General features: G+C 34.4%; 1 protein-coding gene across 3 annotated transcripts in view; it reads left to right on the top strand.

Annotated features, from left to right (window-relative positions):
- The window catches only part of LOC135212712 (serine/threonine-protein phosphatase with EF-hands 2-like), a 535,058-nt gene extending 520,817 nt beyond the window's left edge, over positions 1 to 14,241 (top strand). For all 3 annotated transcript variants that reach the window (XM_064246402.1, XM_064246403.1, XM_064246404.1), the window contains 5 exons: positions 3,635 to 3,768; positions 4,359 to 4,528; positions 8,532 to 8,616; positions 8,910 to 9,239; positions 13,957 to 14,241. In XM_064246402.1, coding sequence (XP_064102472.1) covers positions 3,635 to 3,768; positions 4,359 to 4,528; positions 8,532 to 8,616; positions 8,910 to 9,178 — 658 coding nt within the window. In that variant the 3' untranslated portion in view covers positions 9,179 to 9,239; positions 13,957 to 14,241. The remainder of the gene's footprint in view (positions 1 to 3,634; positions 3,769 to 4,358; positions 4,529 to 8,531; positions 8,617 to 8,909; positions 9,240 to 13,956) is intronic.
- Positions 14,242 to 14,811: the final 570 nt, after the last annotated feature.

Raw genomic sequence — 14,811 nt, 5'->3', positions numbered from 1 at the left:
AATAGGAGAAGTACTGGGAGATTGAAACGCGCAAATTACATTTAGAAATTACCTAGGAAACGTGGCCTTGTAATCATATTCCCTAAGAAAATACTGAAAAAGGAGAGTTGTTACAATCACTCATTAGGGTGAGGAAATAAAACCTCAAGAACCAGTAGCTCCTAGGGAACTTTCAAATGTAAGTTATTTTGAAGGATCATCAGAATGCTGCAAGACGGTGATCCATATCCGTTTCCTGAGGCCAGAGTTTTGTGGAAGCATGTTTTCAAGATTGAAGAACTTATAAAAAAGGAAACAGGACCTCTTATGTCTTGTACTTCTGGAAAAATAAATCCGGCGAGTTATAATATGCACATTTCGCCAGTGAATAACATTTGTAAGATTATTATTGGTTCAAGTAATCAGGACAGATCAGAACTGATTGAGTAAGAGGGCAGTATCTTGCATTCTCAAGGTATAGAGCTCTAGCGCTTCTGCTGGCAGTCATACAGAGTCATATGTTGTTCTTGTCCTTATTATCCATCTGCAAGGGAGGAGTGAGCGTGAAACATCTCGGCTGAACCTTTTAATTCAGCATCATGAAAGTAGAGAAAAATTGGCCGCCTATCGTCCCCAGAAAGTAAAGAGTTTCGCAAGTTTCACGAATTTCGCCACGGGTTATGATTATAAACTGTGAGGAGAAAGGACGAAGGCTTCCGGATAGAAGGCCTCCTCAAGAGTTAATGTCGATCAGAGGCAGAATTAATACATTTTGTCGGAGGGTAATCCTTGACATTGAGCGTCCATGATTCAATAAACATTTGTCTCCATATCTTTATGCAATGCATTTGATAAAGTGAGAAATGGAATAAAGTATGAGTATTTTAGAGCAAAATCCTATTTACTTGTTCGTATTTGTTCATAAGGGATCTTTGCTGTGCATACAAGAGGTAAGGAACAAGGAAAAATTCAAAGGAGTTGCTAAAGAAATTTTGCTACTATTTTATGTGGGCGCAACATTTGTCAATAGGTTCACTAGATTTCAATTGTTTTTCGCCCGCACTGTATTGTTTGTCAAGTTGTATCGAACATGTTTTTAATGTTATTGAGAGACGGGATGCAAAGTGCGAAAATGTGTAAAAATACAAACCAAAGGTTCAGGATCTATGTTAATGTTAGATACATTATAAAAAAAATCCTCAACCTTTGGAGAAATTAATTAGGTTTTTGTCTTCATTAAATGCTCTTTGTTTAAATTTCGTGTTTATTGAGAAGTAGCTATGTTAAGTATATCATTGTTTAACCATATCACTGAGCTGATTACAGCTCTCCTAGGGCTGGCCCAAATGATTAGATATTTTAACGTGGCTAGGAACCAGTTGGTTACCTAACAACGGGACCTACAGCTTATTGTGGGATCCGACTCGCACTAAATCGAGATCTGATTCCACGTTAGCAGAGCGGGGAACTGATCTCGGGACTACCGAATCGGTAGACAAGCACGTAAACCACTCGTCCAACGAGGAACTGTGTGTTTAATGAGAAATATGAGTTAACTTCAAAATATGGGGTTGTATCTACGCGTTATCCTTGTTGAATAGTGTATCTCATAGGTGGTGTAATAAAAAAAATTATACTTTTGCTAAATCCGTGCTTTTATTCCGCTCGAGGTTTTCGGCATCTTTTTTATTTAGTGTTTGTCCACGTTTCATAAAGACAATAAGGCAAGTGTCATTATCTATTTTGTCTTCAAACGAACTTATTCATTCAAGGGATTTCAAGCAATAGAGTCTCCTGTATGGGGTACTACTTCATACACCATATTTTGCATGATTGTTTTGCTTTCTTCCTGTCGCTCTCTCTCCTTTTGACTTTCCTCGCTCCAGTTATCATTCATTATTCACAAACGAATTCTTGGAGAAAGGCCTAATACGGCATAATAACGTATCAGTGGTCTGGCGAGTTGAAAAGGATAATGATAATGTTAATGATGTAAGTCATTTGACGGCACTTAGCAGGAAAATGGGTCAGTCTGCACGTCAGACCCGTTATCATACGAGCCCTTGATGACTATGCAATTGCTGCGATGTTGACAAAGTTAGAACGGAAAGAAAAGGCATAATTCCATATTGTTAATGTTGTATTACATGGTTATGATATCCACTTTCATTGTAATAAGTTAAGTTTTTGTTTATAGCGAATAAGTTATTTTGCCCTATAGTTGGGCCATGGTTTAACTTACCACAATGCTTTACATAACCTGATGTAGTAGTTATAATCACGATATACAACAGGTAGTCCAGTGCTCAGGTCCGTGTGTTTATATAACCGACCATAATCTGTGACGCCACACAAACGCATCGGAGCGACAGTTTACTGATGTAAACAGGGATAATTGCCTTTGTTACACTTTGAAATGCGATTTAATTGATCTCTCTCCATAGATTTACATGGTGAATGCTGTTTTGGACATGTGAAATGTAGTTCATGTGAAAGTCGATATTGAAGAAATGGTCGAATAGGCAAAATGTCGCACCAATAAGGTTTTCTTTTGGGGGGAGTGACTTTTAGAGACTGATCTCATGGGATTTTCCACTGTTTTTTGAAACTTTGCTGGACCTTCATCTAAATGTTTGCTGACATCGTCCTTCAGGCCAGATCGTCATTGTCCCACCCCATCTAGGGACATTGAACCTACCCTGTTGGGGCGGGGGAGGGTTCCGACAACACTAGCCATTTTTTGCACTTTTGATATTCAATATCAATTTTAGCAAATAAATCATTGTTACAGTACCTGAGATCCTTCTTAAACAAAAAGAGCTTTCAAGTCCCCCTATCTCACTCACTGCACACAAATAACACAACAGACCATTTTGAAGTTTTAAGATGTGAATGAACAGTACTACTACTTGCAGGAAATCTTGGCAGTTTAAAAAAAAACGTGCGAAAATAGCAAAAAATACTTACCATTTACATTAATTATATCTAGTATGCAAATTAACATATAACATTAGATTTTTTGATGATTTCTCAATATATAAGAGGGATATTGCTTTGGCGTAGAGTAGAATGACGTCACAAAATCACAAGCGCAGATGAGTCCCGAACTCGTCGCTAGAGTTGTAAGTTTTAGATTTTTACCTTACTAGGGAAATCTCAAACAATGTCTTTTTAGCTCTTTTTGGAAATTGGTTAACTCTGAGCTTGAAGGCGATATTTTCATTTAAGGCTGATATTTATTAGAGTCCAAAAAAAGGAAAACAAGAAACGGTCGTAATTTTTAGAGAAACTTATGATAATGCCAAGCCAGTAAAAAATAAAGAATAACTCTTTTCATGTACATTGTCCACAGATGTTTAATTCGTAATAAATTATGAGGTGGTTTTCAGACAGTGAAGCGGGTTTTAATATTTGGAACAATGTAAGTATACTATACCGTCATTTTTCCCGCTTTCTTCAAATAACTTCTATTTTATTCTTCTGTTTTTGAAAATGTTGTTGTGAGCTCGGTGCCATTATTTTCCTTTTTATCAAAAACTAATGCCAGATGTTTAGCAAATAATCCAGTTAGATCGTCCACCGTTAAGCCCCTAATCAAAGAGCAATTTTCTCATGATATCCAAGTGTTCATATTATACCAATTTTTTCCCCAAAGGTCTCGAAGGCTGACGATAAGAGAAAGGGTGGGCAGGATGGAGACATCTGCCTTCCGGGAACTTCGTGGTCAGATCATGGCCTCCAGATCTCGACTCCTGGAGGCTTTCCATCAGAGGGACAAGGAAAGATCAGGTAAAATCTGCTTTCTGTTTGCCTGTTGTCATGTGGTTTTTAGCTGTTACGGGTAAAAATGGAAGAAGAATTTCAAAATATCACAGTCAAATTCTGAAGAAGAAACAGTATTTCAGTTTTCGTACACATTCTCCAGAAACTGTAACCTAGGTAGTTTTGTATGGTAATTGTTAAAACTATAGTTTCATTTACCAATATGTGGACCATTAGTATTCAATGATATGAACAGTCAGGCTTTAGATTAGCTGGAAATGTTTCAATAATGATTATCAGATATAAAGTATTGTTTAATAAAGTGATTTTTAACTGCCGAAAGTTCGCTGGTGATAATTTGGAATAATCGTTGGCCTATGTTCTTTTCGTTTTTCATTTTATGAACATCTGTATCCTCTTATTAAATAGATAAATAAAATAAAATTCATTATATGATGGTTTCACAAGCAGTAGACACTAAATACAATTGTATATAAGTGAATTGGAGATTTCGGATCTGCAGTCGTATCTTGCCCATAAATCATTCCAAGGTCTGTCAAAGTGTCTATGAAAATATACGATTTTTATCTCACTTCCCCTCCCCCCCCACTCCAAAGGCTACATCAGTGTCTCCGACTGGGTGGAAGTCATGGAGAAGGAGAGTCACTTGAATCTGCCCTGGCGGGTTCTGAGGGAGAAGCTTGTGTCCGTGCATCCTATCTCCGGCAAAGTGGATTATAATAGCACCTTCACTGAAGAGGCTTTTAAAGTTGACCTTGCTGTTAAGGTAAGATAGGATATCGTAGGATATGCAGACTGTGTAAAGTTCTTTTATGCTTGCATCAGTACACAAGTACACTTTTGCGTAAAATACAAACTACACACCAACACACATATATATATATATATATATATATATATAATATATATATATGATATATATATATATATGATTATATATATATGAATGGCATTGTCGCTTCTAGAAAGTCGGATCTTTAATAAAAAGAGTATGGCCAGCAGAAACTTCAGCATTTTTTCGTTAAAACTTTATTTTCATCGAACGCCTACGTTTCGGGATACAAATCCCATCTTCAGGGCTAAAAACAAGGAAAAAATTAAAATTCTATACATTAAATCAGACTAAAATGGGGCACAGTAATAAATTATGCTATTTAAAAAAATATATATATATAGATTAATTAACAATATATCAGTGAAATTCGAATTTTATATAAAAGTATGACGGTAACTAATTGAATAAGAGATCGACAGTAAAAAGCAAAGCTACTAAGTACAATGACACTTCAAAATAAATAAACAAGCAAAACACTTAAAAAACACAAACCACACGTGAACAACTAAGAAAATTACGTTATTACTAAAAACAGGAGAAAAACATTGAATCGTAACAGGCAAAAAATTTCTGTTTATGATTACAAAAGGAGAAAAATTAAAGAAAAAAAAATATATATATATATATATATATATAAAGGCGGACACAAAGCAAAAAATAGCGAAACGAGAACTCAGCGGTACAGAAGTATAGATAAGACTGAATTATTATTTATTTTTGACTAAAGGGGAGAGACAAATACAAAGGCGAGAAGGTAGAAAGGGCGAATGGTCTATTAAGTAATGTTCAGTTGTACAGCAGTTGAATGGTTGTTGAGGGTTGGTGACAATTGTTTAATGAAGAGGGACTCGAGAATGGGTAATGACCGGTTATCTATTGCTTGGGATAAGATTTTAAAATCATTGTACTGAATGTTATGTTTACATTTTATTGCATGGTTGCGTATTGCAGAAAATTCTTTCTTAGATAAAGTTATTCCTGTTCGGTGACTGACACCCCGATGGCAGTCGATGCGAACCTTCAACAGCCGACTCGAATTACCGACATAGGTTCCCAAATTACATTTGGGACAAGTAAACAAATATACCGTTGAAGATCGCATCAACTGCGGTAGGGTGTCCTTGAACTTCAAAAGACTTCTGATTTTTAAGGGTTTTTTGAAGATAAAATTAAATTTAACATATGGGTACATATTGCTGAGTACGACGGTGAGCTCTCGCTTTACAAGTTTATATGTTGAACAAAGAGGCAAGGATATATACAGTTCTTTTTTAGGTACATTAAAAGTGGGTGCTTTCGGTTTAACAATGTCATTTAAAAACTCTCTCAAGATTTTCTCAAATAGGTGGGATGGATAGCAATTTCTGTTAAAATAGTTTTGCAAGAAAACTACTTCCTCATGGAATTTGACCCAGTTGCATGACACATTATAAGCTCTACACAATAATGTCTTGCATGCATTAAGTTTAAAAACCAACGGACAAAAGCTAAAGAAATTTGTTCCTAAACCAGTAAAAGTCTTCTTTCTAAAAACACCAGTTAGAAATTTATCATTACATCGTGAAATTGTTATATCTAAAAATGCCAGTTCGTTATTCGATTCAATGTCCATAGTAAAATTAATGTTCGGATGAAATGAGTTAATGAAATTAAGGAACAAATGTGCATGATCTTTAATAATTCAGTCTTATCTATACTTCTGTACCGGTGAGTTCTCGTTTCGCTATTTTTTGCTTTGTGTACGCCTTTATATATATATATATTTTTTTTCTTTAATTTTTCTCCTTTTGTAATCATAAACAGAAATTTTTTGCCTGTTACGATTCAATGTTTTTCTCCTGTTTTTAGTAATAACGTAATTTTCTTAGTTGTTCACGTGTGGTTTGTGTTTTTTAAGTGTTTTGCTTGTTTATTTATTTTGAAGTGTCATTGTACTTAGTAGCTTTGCTTTTTACTGTCGATCTCTTATTCAATTAGTTACCGTCATACTTTTATATAAAATTCGAATTTCACTGATATATTGTTAATTAATCTATATATATATTTTTTTTAAATAGCATAATTTATTACTGTGCCCCATTTTAGTCTGATTTAATGTATAGAATTTTAATTTTTTCCTTGTTTTTAGCCCTGAAGATGGGATTTGTATCCCGAAACGTAGGCGTTCGATGAAAATAAAGTTTTAACGAAAAAATGCTGAAGTTTCTGCTGGCCATACTCTTTTTATTATATATAATATATATATATTATATATAATACAATATATATATATTATATATATATATATATATATATATATATACTTATATTTATATTACCATGTCCTGCCTCATTACACACACACACACACACACACACACACACACATATATATATATATATATATATATATATATATATATATATATATATATATATATATATATATATATATATATACATACATACATACATATTCATGTACGTATACATACATGTATGTGTGAATTATATTATATAAGTGTGTATGTTTGGGGGCTGCATAATCAAGGGAAACGCTGTGGTAATTTCCTGTACCTCTTATCTTTAAGGCTAAACTCTGAAGAAGAAAAAAATAAGTTGAAAACAGCTGCCATACTGTTCTGTTTCGTTTGTTAATTCGTATTCCAATATCCATTTCTGACATTAACTCCTGGTATTCACCAGGCAGGGTAATAGTGGTTTTTCATGGGAACTGAAATGCTGATGTAGTAACCGGTACATCCGAACAAGCGAAAATTAAAAAATTGAGAGTACAAATAAGAACCAAATATGAAAATTGATAAAAAAAAAAAAATTATCTTCACAATACTGGGTCCAGTGACACTTCTGAAGACTTGTAATGGTGTTTCCTCATTGAAGCATAAAGGGGGGAACAGATTTAAAGGACACTTAGATAAATCACATAGATTGCTGCAATGTAAGGTTTACTGCTTCAACAGTCACCAGTTGACGAATAATAATGATTTGTTCGTCTAGGGTTTGGGTTTGGGTTTGTGTGTGGAATTTTTTTTTTTTTTATGTAGTACATCACAAAATGGCCGTGTAATACCCCAATGTTGTAACTTTCATTGCGGTACTTCCATGGCTCTTGCGAACATTTAAGTAGGTAAACCACATTGGTGCTCGACTCCTTTGGGTTGGTGCTGCCCTCATAGCAAAGGGTGCTACAAACATGAGCTGTGCTCTCTCTAGGGTGCTAATGGTGTGACTCTGTGGACTGGCCTCTTGAAAGGCGCCTGGTGGGCTGCAAGCTAGGAGTAATTCCTAGCAAACATGAGTTGAGTGCTGCACCAAAGTAGTCAGTCGTTTGGTGCAGACATGACTCATTGTTGCTAAGCCAGAATTTCTTCTGCCCTCCCATTCACAAGGCTACCCAGCTGTCAATGGTACCAGGAGAGACATGCATTTGGTAATAGTACACACACACACACACGCGCACACACACACACACACACACACACACATATATATATATATATATATATATATAGTATATATATCTATATATATATAGATATATATATATATATATATATATATATATATATAGTATATATATATATATATATATATATATATATTATATATATATATATTATTTTATGTTTGTATGTATGTATGTATGTATGTATGTATGTATGTATGCGCTAATTTGCATCACCACTGAGGATACTGGAAAAGAAGGGAGAGATAAGGGAAAAAATTGTCCTGACCCTGAAGAAGATAAGCCTCATACCGAGAAGGTGGAAGCAAAATAAGAAAGTGAATATCAGAGCTTGGCAAAACTATCTTGCAATTGACGCTCATGGGATTTTAGTTTCCTTAGCGTCACATTTCAGGGGAAAAAGTCAGTAGTTTAGGCTGTTTTTTTAGTTTTTACTAAAAAATAACTTGCATGATTTTGTTCCCGCAGAGTGGACCAACAGTCGTAGAAGCCCTCTACCGTCACAAGAGTAGTTTGGAAACCATTTTTAGGCTTATTGACAAAGATAACTCGGGTAAGAAAGAGTTTTTACAGGTACCATATGTGGGTTTTATATGAATCTTCTTTGGTCATAAATATATTTCTATGCGTATATGCATTTGTTTTGTTATTTAGTGATTGTGGTATCTTATTCTAGCAGAGCTATTAGAATTTAACCTAGTAAGAGTAGCCGGTTAAAGTAGCAGAGTAACTGGAAATCCCATCTATTCAAATTAAACGATTGCCGATGGCTGGCCACCTTTAACTCACAAGATGTGAACACACCAGCTTCTTAACTAATCACCGTTTTCCCCATTATCCACACAGGTTACATCAGCATGGAGGAATTCAGTGAAACGTGTGAGCTCCTGAGTCGACACATAGACGTTCCGATTGGCAAAGACGAAATCACTGACCTTGCACGATCAATTGACATCAACAAAGACGGCTACATCGACTTCAACGAGTTCTTAGAGTGCTTCCGAATCGTAGAATCTGGGCAGAAGAGTATAGACGAGGAGGATGATGACTATGAAGACGAGGAAGTCAATATTAACGGCGATACCCGCGCCTTCATGAACGACAGGCGACTATAACGAACCAGACCCAATAATACCAGCATTTCTTATGACGTTTCCTCCATCAAAATAGCTTAGCGTAGGTTTAAGATATTTTCTATATATATATATATATATATATATATATATATATACATATATATATATATATATATATATATATATATATATATATATATATAGTATAAGCCACGAAGGAAAGTGAAACACTGGGGTAGCTTCAAGATCTTTCGACTCAACGTCGTTTACTTAGCAGACAGACTGATATACATGAGAAACTGAGAGGCCAAGGAAGGGTCGTATAAGTGACAGATAGGGATTGTAAGGAAGTAAGTACCTAGAATCCAACACACCTGGAAAATCAGTAACCTTCCCAAACGAACATAAACATGGGTACAATTTAAGAAAAAAAAGATTCAAGTCCAGCTGCTCAGACACAGAGACAAGACAATGAAAGGATTATACTGGGCGGCAACTGACCGCATTCAAATCTTTGGTAAACAAAATCATATTCACAAAACTTATTAAAAATATACCTATACAAAGAAAATATCTATAAGGCAACTATTGTATTTAAGTCTGTGATTGTATCTTTGAGGTCATTCTTAAACATGTTACAAATTCAAGGGTCTAAATGAAACAGGCCATGATTAATATTAAAATTACAATGGGAAGTAAGTTGTATAATGGCAGATTCTAAAAGATTTCGTGATAAGACATCTTTTGATGTTGCAATTACTAAACTACCAATCCAATTTATCCGGTGGTTGTTTTCACTTCAATGAATATTGCATTGGATGTTTATCCAGTTTTGACAGATTATTTATGCTGTTTGAGTCTTACTTTTAAGCCCTTCCTAGACTGCCCAACATAAAAGGAAGGCCAGTCCATACATGGAATTTAATATATTATGTTATTGGTTTCCCTGGGGACATTTTTTATTAACATTCCTTTTAGTGTGTTATTATAGGAAAAAACGAGGTTGACCTTAAATGATTTTAACAATGATTTTATTGTTTCAAAACCGTTAAAATAAGGCAAACTGAGAATGTTCTTAGAAGTTTCTTTCTCCATGTTACTTACACTATAAAACTGTTTGTGGGCTTTATTCTAGCAAATATCTAATATATGTGAAGGATAACATATATCTTTCCCTATTTTTCTTATATATTCAATTTATTGATCCAAAAATTGGGGACTGGCAAGGCGCAATGCTCGTAAAAACATAGACGAAAAAATTGATATTATGATATTAAGATGATGGCCTGAACAGAAATGAACATAAGGTTAGTTGTTGATTGGTTTTCTATAAATACTGAATTTACATTGAAATGGTTCTCTATGTATCAAAACATCTAAGAAAGGGAGGCAGTTGTCTTTTTCTAATTCTAGAGTAAACTTAATCGATGGTACCTAGTTATTTTATTTAGAGAGTAAATCATTTACATCAGTCCCCAATATTTGGATCAAGAAATTGAATACATAAGAAAAGTAGGGAAAGGTTTATGTTATCTTTCACATATATTAGATAATTGCTAAAATAAAACCCACAAACAGTTTTATAGTGTAAGTAACACGGAGAAAGAACATTCTAAGGACATTCTGTTTGCCTTATTTTAACGGTTTTGAAACAATAAAATCATTGTTAAAATCATTTAAGGTCAACCTCGTTTTTTCCTATAATAACACACTAAAAGGAATATTAATAAAAAATGTCCCCAGGGAAACCAATAACATAATATATAAAATTCCATGTATGGACTGCCCTTCCTTTTATGTTGGGCAGTCTAGGAAGGGCTTAGAAGTAAGACTCAAACAGCATAAATAATCTGTCAAAACTGGGTAAACATCAAATGCAATATTCATTGAAGTGAAAACAACCACCGGATAAATTGGATTGGTAGTTCAGTAATTGCAACATCAAAAGATGTCTTATCACGAAATCTTTTAGAATCTGCCATTATACAACTTACATCCCATTGTAATTTTAATATTAATCATGGCCTGTTTCATTTAGACCCTTGTATTTGTAACATGTTTAAGAATGACCTCAAAGATACAATCACAGACAAATAAAAATAAGTTGCCTTATAGATATTTTCTTTGTATAGATATGTTTAATATGTTTTGTGAATAAGTTTTTGTTTACCAAAGATATGAATGTGATCAGTTGCTGCCCTGTATATTGCTTTAATTATCTTGTCCCTGTGTCTGAGCAGCTGGAGTTAATCTTTTTTTTCTTAAATTGTGCCCATGTTTACGCTTGTTTGGGAAAGTTACTGATTTTCCAGGTGTGTTGGATTCTAGGTACTTACTTCCTTACAATCCCTATCTGTCACTTATACGACCCTTCCTTGGCCTCTCAGCTTCTTATGTATGTCAGTCTGTCTGTTAAGTAAAGGACATTGAGTTGAAAGATCTTGCAGCTACCCCAGTGTTTGACTTTCCTTCGTGGCTTATACCTTTATTTATGCATTTATCACATTCCAAACTTTCGTGATTCAGTTATGCATACACACACACACACACACACACACACACACACACACATATATATATATATATATCTATATATATATATATATATATATATATATATATATATATATGGTTGTGTCTGTTCCAGTCCAAGGACGAAATCCCTAGGGAATCGTGAAATGAGGAACTACCTTAAGAACATTGAGCCCCAAGGGCTAGTACTAAACACAGCAAAACAGTGTATATGAATCACTGGAATCACTGTTTTGCCGTGTTTAGTTCTATAGTAGATTCACATGAACCGCGCATCTAATGTCTACGCCAGTCCCTCACGACGCTCCTGATTGGCTGTTGATAAGGTAATCATGGGGCTGGAAACTCACAGTCTCGAGAGAGAGTTCACATAGGCAGGATGTAAGTTCCACCTATCCTGAGGGATACTTTTGACAGACGTATCCGTCAGGAGAGGTGGAACGTACATCTTGCCTATGTGAATATTCTCGAGAGACTGAGTTTCCAGCGGTTGATGTGAATCTATATATATATATATATATATACATATATATATATTCATAGATATATTATACGATATATATAATATTATATATATAATATATATATAGATATATATATATATATATATATATATATATATATATATATATATCTATATATATATATATATATATATATATATATATAATTATATATATATATATATACTATATATATATATATATATATATATAATAAATAAATATATATATACACACACACTATTTGAAGGCATTTCTTTTTTCAATTCCACCTAAATGTCGATGATAACGCTTAGCCATGTCTAGCACTAAAGAAGTATTCTGTGCACTTTTATGCGTCATACTGTATTGTTTTCATGTCGTTTGTTGCCGCTGAGTTATTTCGAGCAATGCATAAACTGCGACTTGAGACCTTGACTCACCGAAAGGGCAAGTCTTCCCTTCGTCACCGTTGAGAGAAAGGAGGAATATTTCATACTCATTTTTTTTTTTTACTCTACTCAGAAATCACACTACAAACTATTTCAGAATGTCAAACGTGAACTTTCTTCATCTTACTCTTAGATTCCACTGAAAATATGTTTTACCCTGTAAACATTATGTAGGGAAAACTAATTTGCGAATGTGCGAAGGAAATTTGACACATGTTCTAACGGTATTATCTCCAAGGGAAGTTTTTGTATATTTAGAGCCTTCGTAAACAGGATCCTTTTGTTGCTGCAGGATTGTTCATCCTGTTGCCCGATAAAGTTCTGTTATAAGCCTGCCTCTCTCTCTCTCTCTCTCTCTCTCTCTCTCTCTCTCTCTCTCTCTCTCTCTCTCTCTCTCTCTCTCAAAAAGAATAAGTAATATACGATAAGTTGTGTTAAGAATGACTTATGCGTTTGGCAAAACAAGTTGTATTTTTATTTTATTCGTTTACTTGCTTTCGATGTCATTGACCTTTGATGTTTAGAATATTCTGCAACCCTCAAGTATTATTGGAAATCAAGGCCAAAATGTTACTAATGAAATTTCATATAAGATAGAGTAAGTTTTCGTATATATAATAATGTGAAAAGTTCTTGTAAATTGTAAAGGTTTGGCTCTAAACTGAGTTCGAAGAGTTTTTGTTTCCCATCGGCCAGTTGATTGTGAGTGTAATGTGTCTCTTAATATTGATATTAGAAACAATTACAGATGCTGCTGTTGCGCAGTGCAAGAAGCAGGAGGGTAGGGGAAAATCATCTTCCTGGTTGAAGAAAGTGTCATGCCTGTTGGAGAAATCTGCCTTAGATAGGGCGCCCCCCCCCCTCCTCCCCTTCAATTACCTCCTCACCCAACAAGTTGTCTTTCATACAGTCTTTAATAAACTGCTTTGTAGATACGTGTTCATTACTTCTAAATGGCGGTCAGCTCTCTTTTGATACATGTCGCAGCTTCCTTTGTGAATAGTGTTCGTTATTATACATTCAAAAACACATTATGCTTCTGTAGATTTAATTATCTTTATATATAAGAACCAAATATAAATCATTATTTATTCATATAGTAGATATAATAGTGACGGAAGAAAATGAGATGAAGTTTGCGATATTATCTATTATTTTTTTTTCTTGTGGATACTGTTTCAATTTCACTACTCAGGGGCGAATCTAGGGAATCTCAATGACTTTCTGACTTCAGCAGGGGTACGTAATATCTTTAGTTCACTTGGAAATCAATCAAAATTAGTCCATAATCAAAGAATTCATCTTATCCAGCTAATGCTGATCTTTCTCTAATTTCTTTCCTCTGTTTCAGGTCACTGACCTATCTCCCGTCCTCATTGCGGAACCTTTACTAGTACAAGACCAGTTTGAACTGAAAAGGGCAACCTCTGATTGTCCTTACCAGAATTACCTTTTAGTTTCATCAGTCCTTTTTATATTCCAGGCTACTGACAACCTGAAACTTGCGTGTATGATAGGAGGGACCCTAGTGAACTTAGGATAAACAAATAAAGGTTATATTACGTATCAGAGTGACGAAGAGATTGTGTATACAGTATACATTATATGTACTGTATTATTATTATTATTATTATATATATATGATATATATATATATATATATTATATATATATATATATATATATATATATATATATATATATATATATATAATTATATGCATGCGTGTGTGTGTATGCGCGCGTGCGCCTGTGGTATATTTATGCGTATGGGTTTGGGTCCGAGCGTGTAATCAGCCATTTCGTGTAATGGCTGAAACTTTTAGTCAACGCTGGAAATTACTGTTTCACATACTTATCCCATGAAATAGTTAGAGTCTTTAGCTAATTTAGTCGAAAATTTGTTACCGTCAATACATTACTTGCCCGAGAACGTTTTAGCAAAAAGAACTTCAGGTTTCCTAATGTATAATTAAACTGCTATGACCTGATAGTTATTCCAATACTTGAGCTGTGTATGTGAGTCTTTTAAGATTGTATGCAAGGTTAGAACTGCCATTAGTATTTTTGTTGAAAGAAAACTCATGATTGCCGAGGCCAAATATGAACAAGTAAAAATTGCGCCGAAGTTTCATCGGCACCATCGAGTTTTCTGTACAGCGTATCATCAAGGGCACCAAAAATAGATTTATCTTTCGGCGGTCTC

This window comes from Macrobrachium nipponense, chromosome 41, assembly GCF_015104395.2.
Source record: "Macrobrachium nipponense isolate FS-2020 chromosome 41, ASM1510439v2, whole genome shotgun sequence".
Classification (NCBI taxonomy): Eukaryota; Metazoa; Arthropoda; class Malacostraca; order Decapoda; family Palaemonidae; genus Macrobrachium; species Macrobrachium nipponense.
The sequence above is the reverse complement of the archived record's forward strand: the minus strand, read 5'-3'. Positions and strand labels throughout refer to the sequence as shown.